At 55.7% G+C, this 26,993-nt stretch overlaps 1 protein-coding gene across 1 annotated transcript in view; it reads right to left on the reverse strand.

The window, feature by feature from the left end:
* TDRD3 (tudor domain containing 3) overlaps positions 1-26,993 on the reverse strand; it is a 319,274-nt gene that overhangs the window by 72,974 nt on the left and 219,307 nt on the right. The window contains exons 13-14 of the mRNA XM_076053389.1: positions 2,943-3,405; positions 1,107-1,200 (exon numbers count right to left, since the gene is read on the reverse strand). Coding sequence (XP_075909504.1) covers positions 1,107-1,200; positions 2,943-3,405 — 557 coding nt within the window. The remainder of the gene's footprint in view (positions 1-1,106; positions 1,201-2,942; positions 3,406-26,993) is intronic.

Genomic DNA, 26,993 nt, shown 5'->3' on the forward strand with positions numbered 1-26,993 from the left:
ACGCGCTCACACACGCGCTCACACACGCGCTCACACACGCGCTCACACACGCGCTCACACACACGCTCACACACGCTCATATACACGCTCACACACGCGCTCACACACGCGCTCACACACACGCTCACACAGGCTCATATACACGCTCACACACGCTCACACACGCGCTCACACACGCGCTCACACACGCGCTCACACACGCGCTCACACACGCGCTCACACACGCTCACACACGCTCACACACGCTCATATACACGCTCACACACGCGCTCACACACGCGCTCACACACGCTCATATACACGCTCACACACGCTCACACACGCGCTCACACACGCGCTCACACACGCGCTCACACACGCTCACACACGCACTCACACACACGCTCACACACGCTCACACACGCTCACACACGCACTCACACACGCGCTCACACACGCTCACACACGCACTCACACACACGCTCACACACGCTCACACACGCTCACACACGCACTCACACACACGCTCACACACACGCTCACACACACGCTCACACACGCGCTCCCACGCGCTCACACACGCGCTCACACACGCGCTCACACACGCGCTCACACGCGCACTCACACACACGCTCTCACACGCGCTCACACACACGCTCACACACACGCTCACACACGCTCACACGCGCGCTCACACACGCGCTCACACACGCTCGCACACACGATCGCACACACGCGCGCACACACGCGCACACACGCGCACACACACGCGCTCACACACACGCTCACACACGCGCTCACACACGCTAACACTCACACACACACACGCTCACACTCACACACACGCTCACACACGCTCACACTCACACACGCTCACACACGCTCACGCACGCGCTCACACACACGCTCACACACGCGCTCACACACTCTCACACACTCACACGCTCACTCTCACACACGCGCTCACACACTCTCACACACTCACACTCACACGCTCACTCTCACACACGCGCTCACACACTCTCACACACACGCTCACACTCACACACACTCACACTCACACACACGCTCACACACTCTCACACACGCTCACACTCACACACGCGCTCACACACGGAGGAGGTCACCTTGCCGCTCCTGTGGCCTCTGTCCAACTGGGCCCCACCCCAGCCGGGCCGCTCCTCCTCTCCAGCACCCCACAGCGGCTGCCTCGCGCTCTGCCTGCGGGGAGGGCCAAGCGTCGCCACGTTACAAGAAGACCTTTCAACGGGCCGTCGGGGCGAGCGCTGCTAGCGAGCGGCGGACGCCCACGTAGGCCGGCACGAGGGGGCGGGGTGGCACCGCGCCGGGTGCGAGTTTGAGGCCGAGTCGACCCAGGGGAGGCCCAGGGACCGGTTCCGAATGATCGTCACCGGCGTTGGCCGCGAGTCGAACTCGGGTCGCCGGCCTTCGTCAGCGTGAGCCGCGGCACAAGTACACGTACAATTCTAGATTTGTGTGTTTGTGGGTGAGCGTACAATTCTAGATTTGTGTGTTTGTGGGTGAGCGTTTTCGCGCAAAGCCCTTCCGGGAGACAGAAAATCAAACACGAAGCTAAATAAAATGAACATCCTCAACGGGTTCGGCCACTTTAGCGCTGGCGTTCATTGATGGGAAAAAAAAGGGGCTTCAGTTTTTTTTTTTAAATCTCATTTGTGTGCGAAGCGCCCTTGCATGTTAAGTGTGCATATGTCAGGGCGCGCGCGAGTGGTGTGTGTCTGTGTGTGTGTCTGTGTGTGTGTCTGTGTGTGTGTGTGTCTGTGTGTGTGTCTGTGTGTGTGTCTGTGTGTGTGTGTCTGTGTGTGTGTGTCTGTGAGTGTGTGTGTGTGTCTGTGAGTGTGTGTGTGTGTCTGTGTGTGTGTGTCTGTGTGTGTGTCTGTGTGTGTCGCTGCGCTACGAACCCGGTGACCAGAGTTCAATTCCCGTTCACGGCCAACACCAGTGACGATCATTCGAGCCGGTCCCTGGGTCTCCCCTAGGTCGACTCAGCCTAAAATGAGTACCCGGTACAATGAGTACCCGGTACGATGTATAAACATCGCCACTGGTGAGACAAAGGCGGTCGGTCGCGAGTGGTGCTCGCCACCCACCCCTTCGTGTGCCGTGCCGGCCTTCACAGGGTGCTACTCGCTAACAGCACTTGCCCCTACAGCCTGTTTTGGTTATATGGGGGACCTTTGTCTTCATGTTTGTTACGCAGGGCCTGCACGCAGGGAAGCAGCGGTGAGATGTCATCTCCCTCGCCTGGTATACAGGAGGTCGTGGGTTTGACCCCGACACTGACGTCTGCTGCTGCTGTATATTTGGAGTCTGCGTGTCTCTCTCTCTCTCCGCGGTCGCGGGGGGATTTTGTCTCCGGGTCCTCCGGTTTTTCCCTCCGCATTTAGAATCGACGTCACGCATCGTCCGAATCAACGTGCGAGTATTTATTTGGCCCCTGCGAGCGTCCGCACGTTGAGCTATCATTCGTGGTTTGCCAGGTCGCTTCCTGAAAGACATCCGTTGTTGCAGCTCAGCGGGGGACCCTTGGCCGGAGAGATAAAAACAAAATTAATTTTAAGTTCGGTCTAAGTGTCCGTGCGTTGTCGTGAGCCGGACGCGGTGCGTGGCACGAAGGACGTGGAACGTGACACGTGGTACGTGGCACGTGGTACATGGCACGTGGTACATGGCACGTGGTACATGGCACGTGGTATGTGGTACGTGGCACGTGGTACGTGACACGTGGCACGTGGCACGTGGCACGTGGCACGTGGTACGTGGTACATGGCACGTGGTACATGGCACGTGGCACGTGGCACGTGGCACGTGGTACATGGCACGTGGCACGTGGTACGTGACACGTGGTACATGGCACGTGGCACGTGGTACGTGACACGTGGTACGTGGCACGTGCCACGTGGCACGTGGCACGTGGTACGCGCCTCCTGTCGCCGTCGTCGCCGTCGTCGCCGTCGTCGGCCCCGCGGGGAGGCCGCCTCCTCCGCGGGCTCTGCCCTCGCTCCTCCTCGGTGCTGCCGGGACGGCCACGCTGCTGCTGCTGCTGCGGCTGTGCCTGCTGCTGCTGCTGTTGCTGCTGCTGCTGCTGCTGCTGCGGCTGCTGCTGCGGCTGCTGCTGCTGCTGCATCCCCCGCCCCTCGCCCGCCCAGTGTCGGACGTCCGCGGGCGGCCGCCTCTCCCGCTGGAAGCGCGGCGGCAGGTCGTGAGCGGCAGGGCGCGGCTCTCCGCGGTCGGGGACGCGGCCGCCGCCACCGCCGACGCCGCCGCCGCCGCCGAAACGGCGCTCGCCGGCGCCGTGGTTTTCCGGAGGGAAGTGGAAGACGCCCGGAACGCCGCGGCGCTTCGGCTGGGCGTCCGTCTCGCGCGGCGCGCTCCCGGCGTCCGGAGCTGCGGGCGGGCGGGCGGTCGGGGACAACGCGAGAGAGAGCGAGGGAGAGAGCGTTAGGCCACATCACCGGGGCCTGGTGAAGTGGCGGTGAGCGGGGGAATCGAACATTCCACGCCGCCCAACCGGCGCGCCCGCGGGATTCTCACGCCGCGCGAAAGCACAAAGATCCCCCTCGACAGCCCCGTCGGGGCCAAGGGTTGTCGGCGAGCAACTGACAACCCTTGTCGTAGCCCGGCCGCCTTTGTCTCCCCCACCCCCACCCCCACCCCCCCCCCCCGGCACTCGCCAGCTGTAATCTCCGCCTGCTGTGGCCGAGGGCTAACGCGGCCGCAAAGTACGCGGACGTTGTTGGCGTGTGATTACCTCCAGCGTCGCGACTGCGGCACTTCACGCGTCGGGCACATTATGTTATCAACGGCCGCCACAGTGATGCCTTGTGAACGCTTAAACGGGGGTGGGCGATGGTGGGTGGGGTGGGTGGGGTGGGGTGGGTGGGTGGGGTGGGGTGGGTGGGGTGGGGTGGGTGGGTGGGTGGGGTGGGTGGGTGGGGTGGGGTGGGGTGGGTGGGGTGGGTGGGGTGGGGTGGGGTGGGGTGGGTGGGTGGGGTGGGTGGGTGGGTGGGGTGGGTGGGGTGGGGTGGGGTGGGTGGGGTGGGTGGGGTGGGTGGGGTGGGGTGGGTGGGTGGGGTGGGGTGGGTGGGGTGGGTGGGTGGGTGGGTGGGGTGGGGTGGGTGGGTGGGTGGGGTGGGGTGGGGTGGGTGGGTGGGTGGGGTGGGGTGGGTGGGTAGGGTGGGGTGGGGTGGGTGGGTAGGGTGGGGTGGGGTGGGGTGCATGGGGTGGGGTGGGTGGGGTGCGGTGGGGTGGGGTGCGTGGAGTGGGTGGGTGGGGTGGGGTGGGGTGGGTGGGTGGGGTGGGGTGGGGTGGGGTGGGTGGGTGGGGTGGGGTGGGTGGGTGGGGTGGGGTGGGGTGGGGTGGGGTGGGGTGGGGTGGGTGGGGTGGGGTGGGGTGCATGGGGTGGGGTGGGTGGGGTGGGGTGGGGTGGGTGGGTGGCGTGGGGTGGATGGGGGGGACAGACACCAGAGTTAAAATTGGCAATGCACGAGGGCAATTTCTGACGTCGTCAAGAGGCGTCAACCATCGTCACGCGAACTCCGCTCATCCTAGAAGCAGCAGCGGCTTTTGCCTCGTCGGACACAGACGGAGATCAGCGCACCATCGCGCGGCGCATTCAGATACGCTTCTGCGGTCGTCTGGAACGCTCTCTGCCTCCCGGTATTAGGAATCCGCCGGAAGCCGTGCCACTTTTAAATCATCATCATCATCGTCGTCATCATCATCCAGATTGACGAACTCATTTCTTTACAACTGTTTTTTTTTTAAAGTGATGACAAAGGCGAGATGCGGCGTCACTGGCAATGGCCATGGTGAACTTTGACCTTTGACCTCTGCTCAGCATTGATGGGTGGATTTCTGCGACAGCGTGAAGACGTGGGATGCTTCACGCAACCATCCCAGGGTGACCCGAGTTCAATTCCCGGCGCACCGCCAATCGTGAGTGACCTCTGACCCGATTCCTGCACCACCACCCCCCCTGGCCACGGTTCACCAACCCCGGCCTGACCAGGTGTCCATCACGTGACCGCTACGACTACTGAGGAGAGTGCGGAGGGATGAGGGGGCGGGTGAGAGGGGAGGGAGGGGAGGGAGGGATGGAGGGAGGGAGGGGATGGAGGGGATGGGAGGGGGTGGAGGGGATGGAGGGGAGGGAGGGAGGGAGGGAGCGAGGGAGGGAGGGAGCGAGGGGAGGGAGGGAGGGAGGGGAGGGAGGGAGGGGAGGGAGAGAGGGAGGGAGGGAGGAGGGGAGGGATGGAATGGAGGAAGGGAGGGAGGGAGGGGAGGGAGGAGGGGAGGGAGGGATGGAGGGAGGAGGGGAGGGAGGGGAGGGAGGGGAGGGAGGAAGGGAAAAAGTGTTGAGATGCACGACAGGATTGCACTCCTGTGTTAAAGAGGGTAGAGAGGGGAGGGAGGGAGAGAGGGAGGGGAGGGAGGGAGGGGAGGGAGGGAGAGAGGGGAGGGAGGGGAGGGAAGGAGGGGAGGGATGGAGGGGAGGGAGGGTAGAGAGGGGAGGGAGGGAGGGGGGAGGGAGGGGCTTTATCCCGTCGTAGATTGCGAACGGTCTGTAAATCATCACGTCGCCTTTTCACGTTCCGACGACGGACGCGTATACGATCGGAACGAAACCGGAACGGAACTGGGAAGACAAGCCGAATTAAAAAAAATCTTTACCGGCACCGAGGCTCCCCACAAGGGCCACGTGCGAGGGTGGGCGGGCGGGGGGGGGCGGGGGCAGGGGGGGAGGCGAGCAGAGGGGGGGGGGGGGCGTGCAAGACGGTTGTGCCGCCGGCTACCGTGTACAGCGGCGGCGGTTCCGTCTCCGCGCTTCCCTGCGGTGAACGACGGTGCCGTCTTCAATACCGGAGCGGCGCCGCTGCTACGCCGCTCCGGGCAAGATCACCGGCGAGCCCGCTCGGCGGTGATCTTACGGTGGACGTGGGACGCCCCGCCCGCCCGCCCGCCCGCCCGCCCGCCAACTTGCAGTCACGTCTCGGAAAAGTGGGGGGGGGTAAAAAAAATAAATAAAATGTATTCACAGCCAATTGACCCTCGCGTCTGTAACGGCGCGCGGGTAGAGAGTCCGAGGCGAGAGGGGGGGTGGGAATCGTGTTCTGCCAGAGCGACGAAAACGATTCCCCCTCCTTCCCTCCTTCCCTCCCGCCCGCCCGCCCGCCCGCCCTGGCACCATCGCCACCGTTTTCCCGGGGGGGGGGGGGGGCGGGGGGTAAATTCGACTGCGGCGCCGACTCTGGGGAAGTGTCACAGGTCGCGCTCGCGAGAGAGCGGAGAAGAGAAAGAGAGAGAGAGACACCGACGGGAACAAGATACGCCCGCTCCTGTAAACAAGCAAGCGCGTGCACACACACACACACACAAAGAACTAATTTGCACGATGGCCGTAAGCCCATTTCCAATAAAAAATGAACAGATTGCTGTTATTTTGTGCCAATTTTTTGCTTGCTGTTATAAAAATAAAAAACAATTGAGACTGGAGAGAGAGAGAGAGAGGAGCGGCTGGGTAGCTGGCGGTGCTCTGAACCAGCCCCCTGCTGAGTTGGAATCCAGTTTGTGTCCACCTGTGATCAATAAATATAACAAAAAACGCAACCCACTGATCGATCCAAAGAACCGGTGTATATCTTCTTTGGTTCTTTCGGTAAGGTCACGTAGAATGAGAATAAAATAATAAAATAACACGATTAAATTCTCACGACGTTTCGGCCACAACGCAAGCGGCCGTCTTCAGGTGAAAGGTACAGACCTGTCGGGACGACAGAGCTTCATTGAAGCTCTCTGTTCATTGAAGCTCTGTCGTCCCGACAGGTCTGTATTGAAGCTCTCTGTTCATTGATTGATTGTATTGATTGATTGTATTGAAGGTCTCTGTTCATTGAAGCTCTGTCGTCCCGACAGGTCTGTACCTTTCACCTGAAGACGGCCGCTTGCGTTGTGGCCGAAACGTCGTGAGAATTTTATTGTGTTATTTTATTATTTTATTCTCATTCTACGTGACCTTAACCGAAAGAACCAAAGAAGATGAATCCTTGCAGTCACGAAAGCTTTAAATCGAAATTTAACCGGTGTATAATAAAGCCTTTAATGGTCACCTATCGGAGACTACGTCTCTGGCCTCTACGTGCTGTGAAGGGCCATTGCCTGAAACGTCTAGTTAGTTTTTTGTTCTTTCATGGCCGCGGAGATATTATTGACGAATGTGTTGAGTGTGTTGTGTCGCTGTGCCTGTCGCTGTTGTTGGTCTCTGTGCTTGTGCGACCCACTGTCAATGCAGCAGCATCAGAAGCAGCAGCAGCAGCAGCAGAAGAAGCAGAAGCAGCAGCAGTAGCAGAAGCAGCAGTAGCAGAAGCAGCAGCAGAAGCAGCAGAAGCAACAGTAGCAGCAGCAGAAGCAGCAGCAGCAGCAGCAAAAGCAGCAGAAGCAGTAGCAGTAGAAGCAGAAGTAGCAGAAGCAGCAGTAGCAGCAGCAGTAGAAGCAGCAGAAGCAGCAGCAGAAGAAACAGAAGCAGCAGTATCAGAAGCAGCAGCAGTAGCAGCAGCAGCAGCAGCAAAAGCAGCAGCAGAATCAGCAGCAGCTGAAGCAGCAGAAGCAGCAGAAGCAGCAAAATCAGCAGCAGAAGCAGCAGCAGCAGTAGAAGAAACAGCAGCAGAAGCAGCAGCAGCAGAAGAAACAGCAGCAGCAGTAGAAGCAGCAGTAGCAGCAGCAGAAGAAGCAGAAGCAGCAGCAGTAGAAGCAGCAGTAGCAGAAGAAGCAGCAGAAACAGCAGTAGCAGAAGAAGCAGAAGTAGCAGCAGCAGAAGCAGCAGCAGCAGCAGCAAAAGCAGCAGTAGCAGAAGAAGCAGCTTCTGGCCCTCTGACACTGCAACAAAGCTGTCTGTCATTCACGACTAACCCGTAACCCAGGCACCCTGCAGCTTGCAGACTCAACACGACCCATAGACTCCTTGGTGCTTTCGGTAAAGTCACGGAGAAATAAAATAAATAATATAATACAAGAAGCTATTATGTATTTTATAAAGTAAATAAATAACATGATACAATAATCTATCATTAATTTTATTTCTATTATATATTTTATTAAAATGTATTCAAAAATATCGTGCTGTATTCTGTTATTTATTGAAGTTTCTTTCTACGAGTTAGTTTACTATTCATTTCATTCAATAAATAATATAATACCGCATTCTATCATTTCCTTCACTTCTCCGTGACTTCACCGAAAGAGCCAAAGGGTCAATTCACGCGGTCACGAAACCTTCAAATCAAGTCTGGACCACCCACAGAGTCGACCACCGCCGCCCACAGTGGTCGACTCCCTACGGTCGTCCACGTGCGGGGCGAGGGGAGTTCGGCGTTGCTTCCGCACGCGCGTGTGAAACCAACCCCCTTGGCGCGCCGTGCGTAGCCAAGGGGGTTCCCCGCGCGTGTGCATGGCGCCGCGTGCCGATGGCGGAAAACGAGACGGGACGGGGCGCCCACAACGACGAACTCGCGTCCTGCAAGGGCTCACGCGGAGAGGGGGGCGGGGGGGGGGCAGGGGGGGGGGGGCACGCGCGGCCGGACGCCCTCTGGATCACTGCGAACGCGGCGGGCAGCAGAGAGAGACGGACCGCCGTTTCTCCCGCGCGCTCAAAACAAAAACAAAAAATCGCTTCGATTCCACGCGCCAAAGTGTCACGGTGGCCACGTGCAAACTTCGCGTGAGCCGCCCTGTTGATGTCTGAAATTTGCACCCCGCGTGCATCGCCCCGGGTCTTCCCGCTACAGGGAACGCTCCGTCTCATTCGCCCGGGGGTTTCAATTGGGGGCGAGTGACGTGGCCTCGCGGAGGCCAGTCGGTCAGATTTGTTATCGCACTCACACGAGTCTATGGGTCTCCGTGTGTCTCTGTGTGTCTCTGTGCGAGTCTGTGGGTCTCTGTGTGAGTCTATGGGTCTCTGTGTGAGTCTGTGGGTCTCTGTGTGTCTCTGTGTGTCTCTGTGTGAGTCTGTGGGTCTCTGTGTGTCTCTGTGTCTCTCTGTGCGAGTCTATGTGTCTCTGTGTGAGTCTGTGGGTCTCTATGTGAGTCTATGGGTCTCTGTGTGAGTCTATGGGTCTCTGTGTGAGTCTATGGGTCTCTGTGTGAGTCTATGGGTGTCTGTGTGAGTCTATGGGTGTCTGTGTGAGTCTATGGGTCTCTGCGTGAGTCTATGGGTCTCTGTGTGAGTCTATGGGTCTCTGTGCGAGTCTATGGGTCTCTGTGTGAGTCTATGGGTCTCTGTGCGAGTCTATGGGTCTCTGTGTGTCTCTGTGTCTCTGTGCGAGTCTGTGGGTGTCTGTGCGAGTCTATGTATCTCTGTGCGAGTCTATGGGTGTCAGTGCGAGTCTATGTATCTCTGTGTGAATCTGTGTCTCTGTGTAAGTCTGTCTCTCTGTGTGTCTCTGTGTGAGTCTATGTATCTCTGTGTGAGTATGTGTGTCTCTGTGTAAGTGTATGGGTCTCTGTGCGAGTCTATGGGTCTCTGTGCGAGTCTATGGGTGTCTGTGCGAGTCTATGTATCTCTGTGCGAGTCTATGGGTGTCGGTGCGAGTCTATGTATCTCTGTGTGAATCTGTGTCTCTGTGTAAGTCTGTGTCTCTCTGTGTCTCTGTGTGAGTCTATGTATCTCTGTGTGAGTCTGTGTGTCTCTGTGTAAGTGTATGGGTCTCTGTGCGAGTCTATGGGTCTCTGTGTGAGTCTCTGTGCGAGTCCTTGGGTCTCTGTGCGAGGCTATGGGTTATCTGTGCGAGTTTATGGGTCTCTGTGCGAGTCTATGGGTCTATGTGCGAGTCTGTGTGTCTCTGTTCGAGTCTATGGGTCTCTGTGCGAGTCTATGGGTCTCTGTGCGAGTCTATGGGTCTCTGTGCGAGTCTATGGGTCTCTGTGCGAGTCTATGGGTCTCTGTGCGAGTCTATGGGTCTCTGTGCGAGTCTATGGGTCTCTGTGCGAGTCTATGGGACTCTGTGCGAGTCTAGGGGTCTCTGTGCGAGTCTGTGGGTCTCTGTGCGAGTCTATGGGTCTCTGTGCGAGTCTATGGGTCTCTGTGCGAGTCTATGGGTCTCTGTGCGAGTCTATGGGTCTCTGTGCGAGTCCATGGGTCTCTGTACAAGTCTAGGGGTCTCTGTGCGAGTCTAGGGGTCTCTGTGCGAGTCTATGTGTCTCTGTGTGAGTCTATGGGTCTCTGTGCGAGTCTATGGGTCTCTGTGTGAGTCTATGGGTGCCTGTGTGAGTCTATGGGTCTCTGTGTGAGTCTATGGGTCTCTGTGTGAGTCTATGGGTCTGCGCGTTCTGCGTGATGCGTACAGTGAACAGAAGATCCGCATTCTAGCGAAAACCGCGTAGTGTGAACGCCACGGTTTGAGCGAGGACTTACTATTTTATCATTCATTTGTATCTAAATAATAATTGTAAAAAAAATCTAAAACACCGATTGAAACACGCGGTATTCGCTGCGCATATCGTGATATTAAGAACGGATATTAACCGATGCCGTAGCTGCAATGTCCCTGATCGACCATTGTGGAATGTTTCGCCAGCGCTGGCTGTGTCGTCATGTAGCCCGATAACCGATACACATTGGGGTGCCACGGTGGCTAGGAGATGTTAACTACCTCGCCTGGTACGCAGGGGGTCGTGGGTTCGATCCCGACCCTGAAGCCTGTTCTGTATATTTGGAGTTTGCGTGTCTCTCTCAATCTCCCCGTGGTGGCGTGGATTTTTCTCCGGGTCCTCCGATTTCACCCCCTCGACGATTAGAATCAACGTCGCGCGTTCAGAGCATTCGGCTGCTGTAAATGTTTTCCACGTGGTGATGATGATGATGATGACGACGACGACGATGAGTCACTTCGTCGACCCGTCGTTTGTGGCCAGGTCGCTTCTGACACAAAAAAAAATAAAAACGCTGCGTAGCACAGTGGCCCTTACCCGGTTAAAATAAACAACAAAACATATATATTGTTTTATACGTTCATCGCCCATTGAGGCAGGAGTGGGCACGGTCGCTCGCGGCTGCATTCTCTCCTGGACAAATTGCCACCGAGAAAACACGCCGCTCCCGACGTAACACCGGACGGGCCATGAGTAATCATGGGAGAAATCCTAAGCGGCACGCAATCCTTAAGGGGTCTGCCAGTACCACCCTGCCCTCCTCCGCCCCCCTAAGACTATTTAATTACACCAAAAGAACGAATCCCGATGAGGACGGCAATGGGTAGACAGGAGCGACGGCTGGGTCGAGGATAAATTTGCCGGGCTGGCTGGCTGGCTGGCCGGCTGCCGCCGTGGGCGAGCGGAGGGGGTGCCGGCGATATGCCCCGGCAAACGTGCGTTGCACGTACGTTGAACTTATTTGCAAGGTGCATAGTCAACCGCGTCGTCATCGGAGGTGAGGGGTTTTGGGGGGGGGGGAGGGGGGGGGGAGGTGATAACAAACCGAACGCCAAAAATGACTTTAGAAAATAAATTAAGTTTTCAACCTAGATGAATAAACAACGCGCAGCTCCCAGTGTGCTTCCTAAAATCGGAAGCAAGAGCGTTCCAGACGGCCGCGGAAGCGCGCACGAAAGGTGCGCGACGCAATGCGGAGAGAGGAAAAAAAAATACACACACGCACACACACACACGTGTATAAAACACGGGCAGCGCTTAGCGCGACTTCTCTGACGTGACTTTGCCGTGGCAACGCTTCGCCGTCAGCCCAGAGGCGCCGCGCGCGCGTGCACAGCCACGCACGTGACCACCGCGCCAGCATTCCAACCACGGACGTCGCCACCCCCCACCCCCCACCCACCCCCACCCCCCATACCCGCGCCGCGTGCCGTAGGCCGGCCTTCGTGGGTGCTCACAAACAGCGCTTGCCTCAACAGTGGGGGTGTGCTGGGTAGTCTTTGTCTCCGTCTTAACGCGCACACTCACAGTTACCATTCGAGCTCACGCACGCACGCAGGCACGCAGGCACGCGCGACAGCAGCCCCAGACGCGCGTCAACACCAGCGGAATCTCACACCGCCTGTGGCACGCGCGCCTCTCTGTGTGTGTGTGTGAGTGACACCGGCCACGGACGGCGCACCGAGCCGGCGTGAGGCGTCCGAGGGCTCGCGAGCCGCGAGAACGAATCGCACATACACACACACACACACCGACGCACGCGCACGCGCAGCGCAGGCGTTCACGCAATGCACGCACGGGGCAAAGGCCCACCGCATAGCCCGAACGGACCGCAGGTGGCAAGTGCGGTTAGCGAGCACCTACGGAGGCCGGCACGGCACGCGAGCGGGGTGGGCGTGGACAAAACCACGCCCGGCCGCCTCCGTCTCCCCGGCGAGCGATGTTTACGTGTTGGCACATCGCCACTAGATACTCATTTACGGCCGAGTCGACCTCGGTGGAGGCCCAGGACCGATTCAGATATTCGCCAGTCACCGGCGTTGGCCGTGGGCGCGAATCGATCCCGGGTTACCGGGGCCCACACAGCGCAGCGCGGCTGCTAACCCTTGCATCGCCGCTCCCCAACGAAGACAAAGGTCCCCCCCCCCATAGCCTCGACATCATTCTTGGGGGCAAGCGCCGTTCGCGAGCGACCTAACGATGGGCCGGGCACGGTGCACGCGGGAAAATGGGTGGCTGCCAGCCGCAAACACAAACACAGCCAGACAGAGCAACACTCAAACTCGCTCCAGGCAATCCTCGATGCACTTTATCACCCACCACCCCCGGCGCCCCACCCTCGCCATTCCAGGCTTGAAGGTGCCACGGGTTTTCCCGCGTTGACCTTGCTTTAGCCGACCTTTTGGATGCGACGCTTCGAGATGGCCGCTTGTCACAGGGAGGCACATCGCTGCGTTGCCCGGGGGCCGCCGGGGGGGTAGCGCGGAAAGAGAATTGTTGCTGCAGATTCCTTTCCACTGCATCGCGCCGGTTTATTATTATTATTATTTTTTTAAAATCTATCGCCTACTTACAAACTCTACAAGCCAATGATCGCACCAACCCGGTAAACCCTCCTAGAGTCCACGGATAACGGGAGAGAGAATGTACGGATGACGGGGATAGAGAATGTACGGATGACGGGGCGAGAGAATGTACGGATGACGCGAGAGAGAATGTACGGATGACGGGAGAGAGAATGTACGGATGACGGGAGAGGGAATGTACGGATGACGGGGAGAGAGAATGTACGGATGACGGGAGAGAGAATGTACGGATGACGGGGATAGAGAATGTACGGATGACGGGAGAGAGAATGTACGGATGACGGGAGAGAGAATGTACGGATGACGGGGCGAGAGAATGTACGGATGACAGGGCGAGAGAATGTACGGATGACGGGAGAGAGAATGTACGGATGACGGGAGAGAGAATGTACGGATGACGGGGCGAGAGAATGTACGGATGACGGGAGAGAGAATGTACGGATGACGGGAGAGAGAATGTACGGATGACGGGGCGAGAGAATGTACGGATGACGGGAGAGAGAATGTACGGATGACGGGAGAGAGAATGTACGGATGACGGGGCGAGAGAATGTACGGATGACGGGAGAGAGAATGTACGGATGACGGGGAGAGAGAATGTACGGATGACGGGAGAGGGAATGTACGGATGACAGGGCGAGAGAATGTACGGATGACGGGAGAGAGAATGTACGGATGACGGGAGAGAGAATGTACGGATGACGGGGCGAGAGAATGTACGGATGACGGGAGAGAGAATGTACGGATGACGGGAGAGAGAATGTAAGGATGACGGGGCGAGAGAATGTACGGATGACGGGAGAGAGAATGTACGGATGACGGGGCGAGAGAATGTACGGATGACGGGGCGAGAGAATGTACGGATGACGGGAGAGAGAATGTACGGATGACGGGAGAGGGAATGTACGGATGACGGGGAGAGAGAATGTACGGATGACGGGAGAGAGAATGTACGGATGACGGGGATAGAGAATGTACGGATGACGGGAGAGAGAATGTACGGATGACGGGAGAGAGAATGTACGGATGACGGGGCGAGAGAATGTACGGATGACAGGGCGAGAGAATGTACGGATGACGGGAGAGAGAATGTACGGATGACGGGAGAGAGAATGTACGGATGACGGGGCGAGAGAATGTACGGATGACGGGAGAGAGAATGTACGGATGACGGGAGAGAGAATGTACGGATGACGGGGCGAGAGAATGTACGGATGACGGGAGAGAGAATGTACGGATGACGGGAGAGAGAATGTACGGATGACGGGGCGAGAGAATGTACGGATGACGGGAGAGAGAATGTACGGATGACGGGGAGAGAGAATGTACGGATGACGGGAGAGGGAATGTACGGATGACAGGGCGAGAGAATGTACGGATGACGGGAGAGAGAATGTACGGATGACGGGAGAGAGAATGTACGGATGACGGGGCGAGAGAATGTACGGATGACGGGAGAGAGAATGTACGGATGACGGGAGAGAGAATGTAAGGATGACGGGGCGAGAGAATGTACGGATGACGGGAGAGAGAATGTACGGATGACGGGGCGAGAGAATGTACGGATGACGGGGCGAGAGAATGTACGGATGACGGGGCGAGAGAATGTACGGATGACGGGGCGAGATAATGTACGGATGACGGGAGAGAGAATGTACGGATGACGGGAGAGAGAATGTACGGATGACGGGAGAGAGAATGTACGGATGACGGGAGAGAGAATGTACGGATGACGGGAGAGAGAATGTACGGATGACGGGAGAGAGAATGTACGGATGACGGGAGAGGGAATGTACGGATGACGGGGAGAGAGAATGTACGGATGACGGGGAGAGAGAATGTACGGATGACGGGCGAGAGAATGTACGGATGACGGGAGAGAGAATGTACGGATGACGGGAGAGGGAATGTACGGATGACGGGGAGAGAGAATGTACGGATGACGGGAGAGGGAATGTACGGATGACGGGGAGAGAGAATGTACGGATGACGGAAGAGAGAATGTACGGGTGACGGGACAGAGAATGTACGGATGACGGGAGAGAGAATGTACGGATGACGGGGAGAGAGAATGTACGGATGACGGGAGAGAGAATGTACGGATGACGGGGATAGAGAATGTACGGATGACGGGAGAGAGAATGTACGGATGACGGGAGAGAGAATGTACGGATGACGGGAGAGAGAATGTACGGATGACGGGAGAGAGAATGTACGGATGACGGGAGAGAGAATGTACGGATGACGGGAGAGAGAATGTACGGATGACGGGAGAGAGAATGTACGGATGACGGGAGAGAGAATGTACGGATGACGGGAGAGAGAATGTACGGATGACGGGAGAGAGAATGTACGGATGACGGGAGAGAGAATGTACGGATGACGGGAGAGAGAATGTACGGATGACGGGAGAGGGAATGTACGGATGACGGGAGAGAGAATGTACGGATGACGGGAGAGAGAATGTACGGATGACGGGAGAGGGAATGTACGGATGACGGGAGAGAGAATGTACGGATGACGGGAGAGAGAATGTACGGATGACGGGGATAGAGAATGTACGGATGGCGGGAGAGAGAATGTACGGATGACGGGAAAGAAAATGTACGAATGACGGGAGAGAGAATGTACGGATGACGGGGATAGAGAATGTACGTATGGTGGGAGAGAGAATGTACGGATGACGGGAGAGAGAATGTACGGATGACGGGAGAGAGAATGTACGGATGACGGGAGAGAGAATGTACGGATGACGGGAGAGAGAATGGGTAGTGCTGAGTCTATGGGCAGTGTTGAGTCTATGGGTAGTGTTGAGTCTATGGGCAGTGTTGAGTCTATGGGCAGTGCTGAGTCTATGGGCAGTGTTGAGTCTATGGGCAGTGTTGAGTCTATGGGCAGTGTTGAGTCTATGGGCAGTGTTGAGTCTATTGGTAGTGTTGAGTCTATGGGCAGTGTTGAGTCTATGGGCAGTGTTGAGTCTATGGGTAGTGTTGAGTCTATGGGCAATGTTGAGTCTATGGGCAGTGTTGAGTCTATGGGCAGTGTTGAGTCTATGGGCAGTGTTGAGTCTATTGGTAGTGTTGAGTCTATGGGCAGTGTTGAGTCTATGGGCAGTGTTGAGTCTATGGGCAGTGTTGAGTCTATGGACAGTGTTGAGTCTATGGGCAGTGTTGAGTCTATTGGTAGTGTTGAGTCTATAGGCAGTGTTGAGTCGATGGGTAGTGTTGAGTCTACGGGTAGTGTTGAGTCTATGGTCAGTGTTGAGTCTATGGGCAATGTTGAGTCTATGGGTAGTGTTGAGTCTATGGGCAGTGTTGAGTTTACGGGCAGTGTTGAGTCTATGGGCAGTGTTGAGTCTATGGGCAATGTTGAGTCTATGGGCAGTGTTGAGTGTATGGGCAGTGTTGAGTGTATGGGCAGAGTTGAGTCTATGGGCAGTGCTGAGTCTATGGGCAGTGTTGAGTCTATGGGCAGTGTTGAGTCTATGTGCAGTGCTGAGTCTATGGGCAGTGTTGAGTCTATGGGCAGTGTTGAGTCTATGGGCAGTGTTGAGTCAATGGGCAGTGTTGAGTGTATGGGCAGTGTTGAGTGTATGGGCAGAGTTGAGTCTATGGGCAGTGTTGAGTCTATGGGCAGTGTTGAGTCTATGTGTAGTGTTGAGTCTATGGGCAATGTTGAGTCTATGGGCAGTGTTGAGTCTATGGGCAGTGTTGAGTCTATGGGCAGTGTTGAGTCTATTGGTAGTGTTGAGTCTATGGGCAGTGTTGAGTCTATGGGCAGTGTTGAGTCTATGGGCAGTGTTGAGTCTATGGGCAGTGTTGAGACTATGGGCAGTGTTGAGTCTATTGGTAGTGTTGAGTCTATAGGCAGTGTTGAGTCGATGGGTAGTGTTGAGTCTACGGGCAGTGTTGAGTCTATGGGTAGTGTTGAGTCTATGGGCAGTGTTGAGTCTATGGGCAGTGTTGAGTCTATGGGCAATGTTGAGTCTATGGGCAGTGTTGAGTCTATTGGTAGTGTTGAGTCTATGGGCAGTGTTGAGTCTATGGGCAGTGTTGAGTCTATGGGCAGTGTTGAGTCTATGGGCAGTGTTGAGTCTATGGGCAGTGTTGAGTCTATTGGTAGTGTTGAGTCTATAGGCAGTGTTGAGTCGATGGGTAGTGTTGAGTCTACGGGCAGTGTTGAGTCTATGGGTAGTGTTGAGTCTATGGGCAGTGTTGAGTCTATGGGCAGTGTTGAGTCTATGGGCAGTGCTGAGTCTATGGGCAGTGTTGAGTCTATGGGCAGTGTTGAGTCTATGGGCAGTGTTGAGTCTATGGGCAGTGTTGAGTCTATGGGCAGTGTTGAGTCTATTGGTAGTGTTGAGTCTATGGGCAGTGTTGAGTCTATGGGCAGTGTTGAGTCTATGGGCAGTGTTGAGTCTATGGGTAGTGTTGAGTCTATGGGCAATGTTGAGTCTATGGGCAGTGTTGAGTCTATGGGCAGTGTTGAGTGTATGGGCAGAGTTAGTCTATGGGCAGTGTTGAGTCTATGGGCAGTGCTGAGTCTATGGGCAGTGTTGAGTCTATGGGCAGTGTTGAGTCTATGGGCAGTGCTGAGTCTATGGGCAGTGCTGAGTCTATGGGCAGTGTTGAGTCTATGGGTAGTGTTGAGTCTATGGGCAATGTTGAGTCTATGGGCAGTGTTGAGTCTACGGGCAGTGTTGAGTCTATGGGCAATGTTGAGTCTATGGGCAGTGTTGAGTCTATGGGTAGTGTTGAGTCTATGGGCAATGTTGAGTCTATGGGCAATGTTGAGTCTATGGGCAGAGTTAGTGTATGGACAGTATGTAAGTAGTATGTAGAACTTCTTTCGCACCGTACGTAGCCAACCGCGGCTAATCCGAGGTGTGGGGTGAACTAAAACGCAAAACAAAAAATCCGTTCTAAAGAAATGAGTTCGTCAGCGCAGGTTTAAAAAGTCCGCAGCTCCATAACTCGCCGAGCTCTCATTTGTGACCGCCGGGCCGCTTCTGCAAAAGGGCGATGTAGGCTCAGAGGGCTTTACCTGGTCAAACAAAAAGATAGTTTAAGGTTAGGTCCCTGGGCACTTGGCACAAAACCCCCAACCCCCCCCCAACCCCGCACCCGCTCCCTCGCTCCCCCCCCTCCTCCAGAATGAGAATCTTTAATCGGAGCGGATGAATCCGACGCGCTATGAAGCTCTCGCGGTCACAGATACCACCGCCCTCCCGCCCACGCCCCCCCACCACCACCCCCACCACCACCACCCCCCGTGTGTTCATAACGTTGAGCCCGGCTGCAGATCCCGTAAAGTGAATTGCCGATATTGAATGACTTCAACCGGTTTATTGACAATACTTTTTGCGCCACCGACCCCACCACCACACCGGCCCGGCCAACCAGGAAGATAGATTCAGGCTAATGGAACCTGACGGCTAAAACGAAAATGGTCAATGGTAACCACCCCGGGGGGGAGGGGGGGGGCGGGGGGGGGGGCAGGCGGTGGGTTCAGGGTCAGATGCAGGGGATGCCCGGACTGGACCAGCACAGTGGCGGGTACACCGAAATTTAATTTTTTTTTTAAACCTCCCGGTCGCAACATCCCCGGGTTTTGACCTCTGACCTTCCGACCAAGCTCACGATCACACCCCCCAGCGGAGAGAAACGAAAAATTAACTCCGCATCAGCGGCGCGAATAACCACGGCATCGGCGAAATACTGCCACCCTGCCGCTGAATGGTGCCCAAGCGGAAAACGTGAAGGGCGAAAAAATAAAACCACTACTCTCCAGTCGCGGTGTGCGACCGCGTTCATGCACCACGGGACCGTACGATTCGCAACGACGCAACGCAACCTCCCCCCGCCCCCCCTGCCCCTTCTCCCGATCCACGCACACGAAGGAGGCATCGTCGCTGCTGCTGGTACTGACGCGGTTGTCTGACTTGGCCACCCCGATGTGACGTTGCGGTCGCGTTGCTCTGCGTCTAAATCAGCAGCCGTACGACAAGAAGCAGCAGGCACGCCGCCGTGGTGGTGAGATGTTAGCTCCCTCGCCCGGTACGCAGGAGGTCGTGGGTTCGATCCCGACCCTGACGACGCCTGCTCTATATTTGGAGTTTGCGTGTCTCTCTCTCTCTCCGTGGTGAGATGTTAACTACCTCGCCTGGTATACAGGAGGTCGTGGGTTCGATCCCGACCCTGACGCCTGCTGTATATTTGGAGTTTGCGTGTCTCTCTCTCTCTCAGTGGTGAGATGTTAACTACCTCGCCTGGTACGCAGGAGGTCGTGGGTTCGATCCCGACCCTGACGACGCCTGCTGTATATTTGGAGTTTGCATGTCTCTCTCTCTCTCTCCGTGGTGAGATGTTAACTCCCTCGCCCGGTACGCAGGAGGTCGTGGGTTCGATCCCGACCCTGGCACCTGCTGTATATTTGGAGTTCGCGTGTTTCTCTCTCTCTCCGTGGTGAGATGTTAACTACCTCGCCTGGTATGCAGGAGGTCGTGGGTTCGATCCCGACCCTGACGACGCCTGCTGCTGCTGTATATTTGGAGTCTGCGTGTCTCTCTCCCTCTCCCCGTGGATTTTTCTCCGGGGTCCCTCCTGCTTCGTCACTCTACATTTAGAATCGACGTCACGCGTTCGGTCGTTCGGCCGCTTCAATTTCGACACGGCGCCGGGCCACTCCGTTGAGCTGTCACTTGCGGTGGCCCGGGGTCACTCTTGAAAAAGGGCTGACGTAGCCCAGTGGGGACCTTGCCTGGCAACATAGAATACGGCGCACGGCTTTAATCGTTTCACAGAGTCTCCCTTCTCTTCTCTCACCCCGAGGTCGCGTGGATTTTTTTTCTCCACGTTCACCATCGGCGTCACGATGCGTACAGCGCTATCCGGCTTACCGCCGCGCATTCACCCAAACGCGCGGTAATCTTCACGCTTTGCTAAGAAATCTTTCCGCGTGGTTTTTTTTTCCGTCACTTTGGGCCCCCCCTCTCCCCCCCCGACGTTTTATTTTGCTCGCGACGCCGCTTTGCGGCCGGGGCAGTACGTGCCGACGCCGTGCGGGCGAGACTCTGCCCTGGGTGCCCCTCTCGTGCTCGTCCACGTCGGGCGACGAAACTAGAAATTGAAGCCTCGGAACCTCCGCGAAACCACGGAGTCACATCTGTCAAGTGAGACGGGACGAGCACGGGACTCTCCTGCCCAAACCCTCCCTCCATCCTCCCTCCCTCCCTCCCTCCCTCCATCCTCCCTCCCTCCCTCCATCCTCCATCCCTCCCTCCATCCTCCATCCCTCCCTCCCTCCATCCTCCATCCCTCCATCCTCCATCCCTCCCTCCCTCCATCCTCCATCCCTCCATCCTCCATCCCTCCCTCCCTCCCTCTCTCCTCCATCCCTCCCTCTCTCCTCCATCACTCCCTCCCTCCTCCATCCCCCATCCCTCCCTCCATCCTCCATCCCTCCCTCCATCCTCCATCCCTCCCTCCCTTCATCCCTCCATCCATCCTTCTCTCCTCCCTCCCTCCCTCTCTCCTCCATCCCTCCCTCCCTCCCTCCATCCATCCCTCCCTCTCTCCTCCCTCCCTCCCTCTCTCCTCCCTCCCTCCCTCCTCTATCCCTCCCTCTCTCCTCCCTCCCTCCCTCCCTCCTCCCTCCCTCTCTCCTCCCTCCCTCCATCCATCCCTCCCTCTCTCCTCCCTCCCTCCCTCCATCCCTCCATCCCTCCATCCCTCCTCCCTCCCTCCCTCCCTCCTCCCTCCCTCCCTCCCTCCTCCCTCTCTCTCCCTCCCTCCCTCCTCCTCCCTCCCTCCATCCCTCCCTCTCTCCTCCCTCCCTCTCTCCTCCCTCCCTCCCTCTCCCCTCCCCCTCTTCTTAACGGGGGAGGTGCAAGGAGGAGGGAAAACCACGCGGCGGGCAAAAGGAAATTAAAAACCACAGGGCAGAACAACCGTAAAGTTTCAGACGACAGCCACGCCAGCAGACAGCAAGACCTCATGTAAACGTGTGAACAGCCAACACGGTGCTGCCGAATGCCAAGTGGTCTCCTTGCCTCGCGCGGCTACAGCCAGGGCCTGTCAGCGTGCCCGGTGCGGTATCGTGAAGTGCAAAACTCTCAAAAACTATCTCGACTCAAAGCATCCGTGGGTGCGGGGATTCATATCCGTCGGGTCTCTCGGTGAAGTCACGGAGATGGATAAATAAAATAATACGAAATTAAAATTAAGTAAAAATACGACGACGTTTTTTATTTTACCAGGTAAGGCACACTGAGCTACATCGCCAGTGCTTTTCTTTTCAGAAGGGAAACCTGGCCGCAAATGAGGGCCCAACGAAGCGGCTTATCACGATCGCCGCGTGGAAATGTACAGCAGCGCGAATACTCTAAACGCGTGACGTTGATTCTAAATGTGGGGGGTAAAACCGGAGCGCCCGGAGAAAAATCCACGCGACCACGGGAGGAGAGAGAGGGAGAGAGACACGCAAACTCCAAATATACAGCAGGAGCCAGGGTCGGGATTGAACCCACGACCTCCTGCATACCAGGCGAGGTAGTTAACATCTCCTAGCCACCGTGATGATGATGAGGATGAGAGAGACGCAAACTCCAAATATACAGCAGGAGCCAGGGTCGGGATTTGAACCCACGACCTCCTGCATACCAGGCGAGGTAGTTAACATCTCTTAGCCACCGTGATGATGATGAGGAGAGAGACGCAAACTCCAAATATGCAGCAGGAGCCAGGGTCGGCATAGAACCCACGACCTTCTGCATACCAGGCGAGGAAGTTAACATCTCCTAGCCACCGTGATGATGATGAGAGAGAGAAAACGCAGACTCCAAATATACAACAGCAGGCATCAGGATCGGGATCGAACCCACGACCTCCTGCATACCAGGCGAGGCAGTTAACATCTCCTAGCCACCGTGATGATCATGAGGATTAGAGAGAGAGAGAGAGATGCAGACTCCAAATATACAGCAGGAGCCAGGGTCGGCATAGAACCCACGACCTCCAGCATACCAGGCGAGGTAGTTAACATCTCAACAACCGTGGATTCCCGCCTCCCCTAGGTCGACTCAGCCATAAATGAGCAATCCAGCGCGATGCGTAAACATCGCCACTAGGGTGCCAAGGGGCACTCCCATAGTGTACCTGCGTGCGGTGTGTAAACATGAGCACTGGGGAGACAAAGACGGCCGGGCGTGGTGCTGGCCACCCACCCGCCCGCGCCTGCCTTCGCAGGTGCTCGCTAAACAGCACTTGCCCCGACAGTCCGTTAAAGGGCTACACGGGGGATCTTTGTCTTGTGTGTACACACACCCACATAGGTTGGCGCATTAATCATCAGGACCGTGCGAGAGTTCCCATTGAAAATTAATTCATCAAATAGCAGCGAGGAACAAGTTTGAAGATTCCGTAAGTGTATTGCAAAACTTGGTCAAGGCTCAACATTAGCATTCGCTTGATTAATTGGCTGCACGTTCATGTAGATATAATAATAATAGATTGAAACTCAAATATACAAATATACATACGTTAGCGTCGGAGAGAGAGAGATAAGGGAGCCGGCTAATTAAAGCGGCGTCGCTCCCCTGAAGTTGCCCCCATGGAGCTCCCTCTTGGATTGCACCCGCTCCCTCGTCGCGTGTGCGTGCATGTGTGTGTGTGTGCGCCGTGTGTGTGTGTGCTGTGTGTGCAGTGCGTGTTTGTGTGTGTGTGTGTGGTTCAGTGCGTGTGTCGTGTGTGTGTGTGCTGTGTGTGCAGTGCGTGTTTGTGTGTCGTGTGTGTGTGTGTGCGCCGTGTGTGTGTGTGTGCTGTGTGTGCAGTGCGTGTTTGTGTGTGTGTGCTGTGTGTTCAGTGCGTGTGTCGTGTGTGTGTGCGTCGTGTGTGTGTTGTGTGTTCAGTGCGTGTGTCGTGTGTGTGTGTGCGCCGTGTGTGTGTGTGTGCTGTGTGTGCAGTGCGTGTTTGTGTGTATGTGTGTGTCTGTGTGTGAGTGTGCATGCATGTACGTTGCGTGTGAGTGTGTGTGCATGTACGTTGCGTGTGAGTGTGTGTGCATGTACGTTGCGTGTGAGTGTGTGTGCATGTACGTTGTGTGTGTGTGCATGCATGTACGTTGTGTGTGTGTGCATGCATGTACGTTGTGTTGAGTGTGCATGCATGTACGTTGCGTGTGAGTGTGCATGCATGTACGTTGTGTGTGAGTGTGGGGAGCGGTAGTGTAGCGGGTAGCGCAGCGCTGCGCTACGAACCCGGCGTCCCGAGTTCGAGTCCCACTCACGGCCAACACCGGTGAGGAATATATGAATCGGTCCTGGCCCTCCTCCCCGAGGTCGACTCGGCCTCAAATGAGTACCTGGTGCGATGTGTAAACATCGTCGCTGGGGGAGACAAAGGCGGCCGTGCGTGGCGTTGGCTCACCCAACCCCATCGTGTGCCGTGCCGGCCTTCATAGAAATTTCCCCCAACAGTCCGTCAAGGCTATACGGGGGATCTTTCTCTTTGTACGTATGTCCCGTGTGTGTGTGTGTGTGGGTGTGTACGTCTGCATGTTGAATTTCTTTTGCGCCGTACGTGGCCAACCGGAGGTGTCCAAACAAGGAATTGCTCGTACCATAACGTTTGCGTCGTGTGCACTGTCCACACGTCGTGTGCGTGCGTGCGTGTGCGTGTGTGTGCGTGCGTGTGTGCGTGTGTGTGCGTGCGTGCGTGTGTGTGCGTGTGTCGTTGTGCGTGTAGTGGGGAGCGATAGTGTAGCGGTTAGCGCTACGCTGCGCTATGAACCTGGCGACCCGGGTTCGATTCCCGCTCACGGCCAACACCAGTGACGATTATCTGAACCGGTCCCGGGCCTCCCCTAGGTCGACTCAGCCTCAAATGAGTACCTGCTGCGGTGTGTAAAACATTGCCACTAGGGAGACAAAGGCGGTCGGGCGTGGTGCTGGCCACCCACCCCCTCGTGTACCGTTCCGGCCTTCATAGGTGCTCGCTAACAGCACTTGCCCCTACAGTCTGTTAAGGCTATACGGGGGATCTTTGGATCTTTTGTGTGTCGTGCGCGCGCTTTTTTTTCCTTCATGGCCACGCCGACGCTGTTGTTTCACGTCCGAGGGATGCGTCCTTTGACGCTCGGTTCGATGGCTCCGCGGGGTACGAGAGGAAGACGGGAACCTCTCGGCAAATCCATCCGATGGATCCTCGCGGCCCAACAGCCGCCATTGCCATAAGAATTGGCTTAAGCCTTCGTGGCAATAAATCAGTTGTTGAGACGTTAAATCCCCAAACGGAAATCTTTTTTTGCGAGAGATCATATCTGCATTAACCACCCATACTTGCGGTGAACGTGTATGATGCATTGTCTTTGAAACGGATTGGTCCACACAAAGAGACAGCCTTCTTTAGGGACCTAAGTCTCAAACCGGTGTTAGACCAGAGGGGAGGCCAGAAGGCGTTACGCAGCACAAAGGCAAATGCCACTATCAGAGCAACGAGGGCTCGGGGTGAGCGGCTACATCGTGGGAACCGCCCGTCGAACCTCCATCGGGTTTCAAAAAAAAAAACGTGTTTTATTGCCGGAAAAGGGTAAAAACAATTCGAATGCTTTGATGCTGGCATGAAAGATCCTAATGATGGAGCCACCGCGGTCTTGCAAAAAAAACCAAACTAGTTTGAACAATGTCCTCCAATGATGTTGATTAAAAAGAAACCCTACGAATTCTCACCTCGTGTTCAACGGGAAATTAGGACGACTCGCGGATGATGTGGATTTAACTGCTTCTGAAAGCATACTTTACACCCGATCTCGGGAAGCATCAGATATGTTAACTTGCAAAACACAGCTGCACCGCTCTTTCATATTAACCTAAGGCTTTTGCCGTCTTGCTTAATAATGTTAATGGCGCGCGGTGGCGTTTCTTAACCCCCCCCCCCACCTCCTTAATGAGCAACGTTTGCTCTTTGGTTCAAGCCTCACTCGCAGAAGGGCTCGGCCACTCACCGAGCTCCCGACCGGTTTCAAATAAATCACGTCCATGCACAGAGAAGCCAGCTCCTGGATCCTGGAATTTTTTTTTATATGTTACTTTATCGGTACCGAGGCTCTCACAAGGCCGTGCGGGAGGGCTTGCGGAGACAGTTTTGGCGGCGGCTATCGTAGAGCGCGGGCGGGCGTGCCGCTACGGTTCTCTGCGGTGAATAACGACAGCGCTGCTGCTACTACGCCTCTCTAAATAACCTGTCCCCCACACCACCTTCCACAGGCACTCCCCCCGCCCCCTCCCCACACGTGCCCCCCCCAGACAAATAATGAACGCTGAGCCGCTCGCGCTGTTCCGATATTCAGCGGGGAACGGAGGCTACCACCCCACACCGTGCAACTTGCAGGACACGTCACGGGACGGAAAAAGGGTTAATTACACCGTGTAAGCCCAGTGTTAAAACTCAACATAGGCACGTGTTGTTTTTTAAGTGTTTTATATATATAAGATAGACAGGACAGTTATCCCTCGATTTACGAAAGGGATGCGCTCTTAAAAAAACAACGGCTTATCCCATTAATTTAATAATAATACAAATTGTTGATGTAAACTTAACGATATTTCTACTTTACCAGGTAAGGCCCACTGAGCTACAGAGAGGAAAAAAAGTATTTGATCCCCTGCTGATTTTGTACGTTTGCCTACTGACAAAGAAGTGATCAGTCTATAATTATAATGGTAGGTTTATTTGGACAGTGAGAGACAGAATAAAAACACAAAAATCCAGAAAAACGCATGTCAAAAATGTTATAAATTGATTGGCATTTTAATGAGGGAAATAAGTATTTGACCCCTCTGCAAAACATGACTTAGTACTTGGTGGCAAAATCCTTGTTGGCAATCACAGAGGTCAGACGTTTCTTGTAGTTGGCCACCAGGTTTGCACACATCTCAGGAGGGATTTTGTCCCACTCCTCTTTGCAGATCTTCTCCAAGTCATTTAAAGTTTCGAGGCTGACGTTTGGCAACTCGAACCTTCAGCTCCCTCCACAGATTTTCTATGGGATTAAGGTCTGGAGATTGGCTAGGCCACACCAGGACCTTAATGTGCTTCTTCTTGAGCCACTCCTTTGTTGCCTTGGCCGTGTGTTTTGGGTCATTGTCATGCTGGAATACCCATCCACGACCCATTTTCAATGCCCTGGCTGAGGGAAGGAGGTTCTCACCCAAGATTTGACGGTACATGGCCCCGTCCATCGTCCCTTTGATGCGGTGACGTTGTCCTGTCCCCTGAGCAGAAAAACACCCCCAAAGCATAATGTTTCCACCTCCATGTTTGACGGTGGGGATGGTGTTCTTGGGGTCATAGGCAGCATTACTCCTCCAAACACAGCGAGTCGAGTTGATGCCAAAGAGCTCCATTTTGGTCTCATCTGACTACAACACTTTCACCCAGTTGTCCTCTGAATCATTCAGATGTTCATTGGCAAACTTCAGACGGGCATGTATATATGCTTTCTTGAGCAGGGGGACCTTGCCGGCGCTGCAGGATTTCAGTTCTTCAGGTCGTAGTGTGTTACCAATTGATTTCTTGGTGACTATGGTCCCAGCTGCCTTGAGATCATTGACAAGATCCTCCCGTGTAGTTCTGGGCTGATTCTTCACCGTTCTCATGATCATTGCAACTCCACAAGGTGAGATCTTGCATGGAGCCCCAGGCCGAGGGAGATTGACAGTTCTTTTATGTTTCTTCCATTTGCGAATAATCGCACCAACTGTTGTCACCTTCTCACCAAGCTGCTTGGCAATGGTCTTGTAGCCCATTCCAGCCTTGTGTAGGTCTACAATCTTGTACCTGACACCTTGGAGAGCTCTTTGGTCTTGGCCATGGTGGAGAGTTTGGAATCTGATTGTTTGCTTCTGTGGACAGGTGTCTTTTATACAGGTAACAAGCTGAGATTAGGAGCACTCCCTTTAAGAGTGTG

The sequence above is a fragment of the Petromyzon marinus genome, chromosome 61, assembly GCF_048934315.1.
Source record: "Petromyzon marinus isolate PM22_M1 ecotype Great Lakes invasive population chromosome 61, UKy_Petmar_22M1.pri1.0, whole genome shotgun sequence".
Taxonomy (NCBI): domain Eukaryota; kingdom Metazoa; phylum Chordata; class Hyperoartia; order Petromyzontiformes; family Petromyzontidae; genus Petromyzon; species Petromyzon marinus.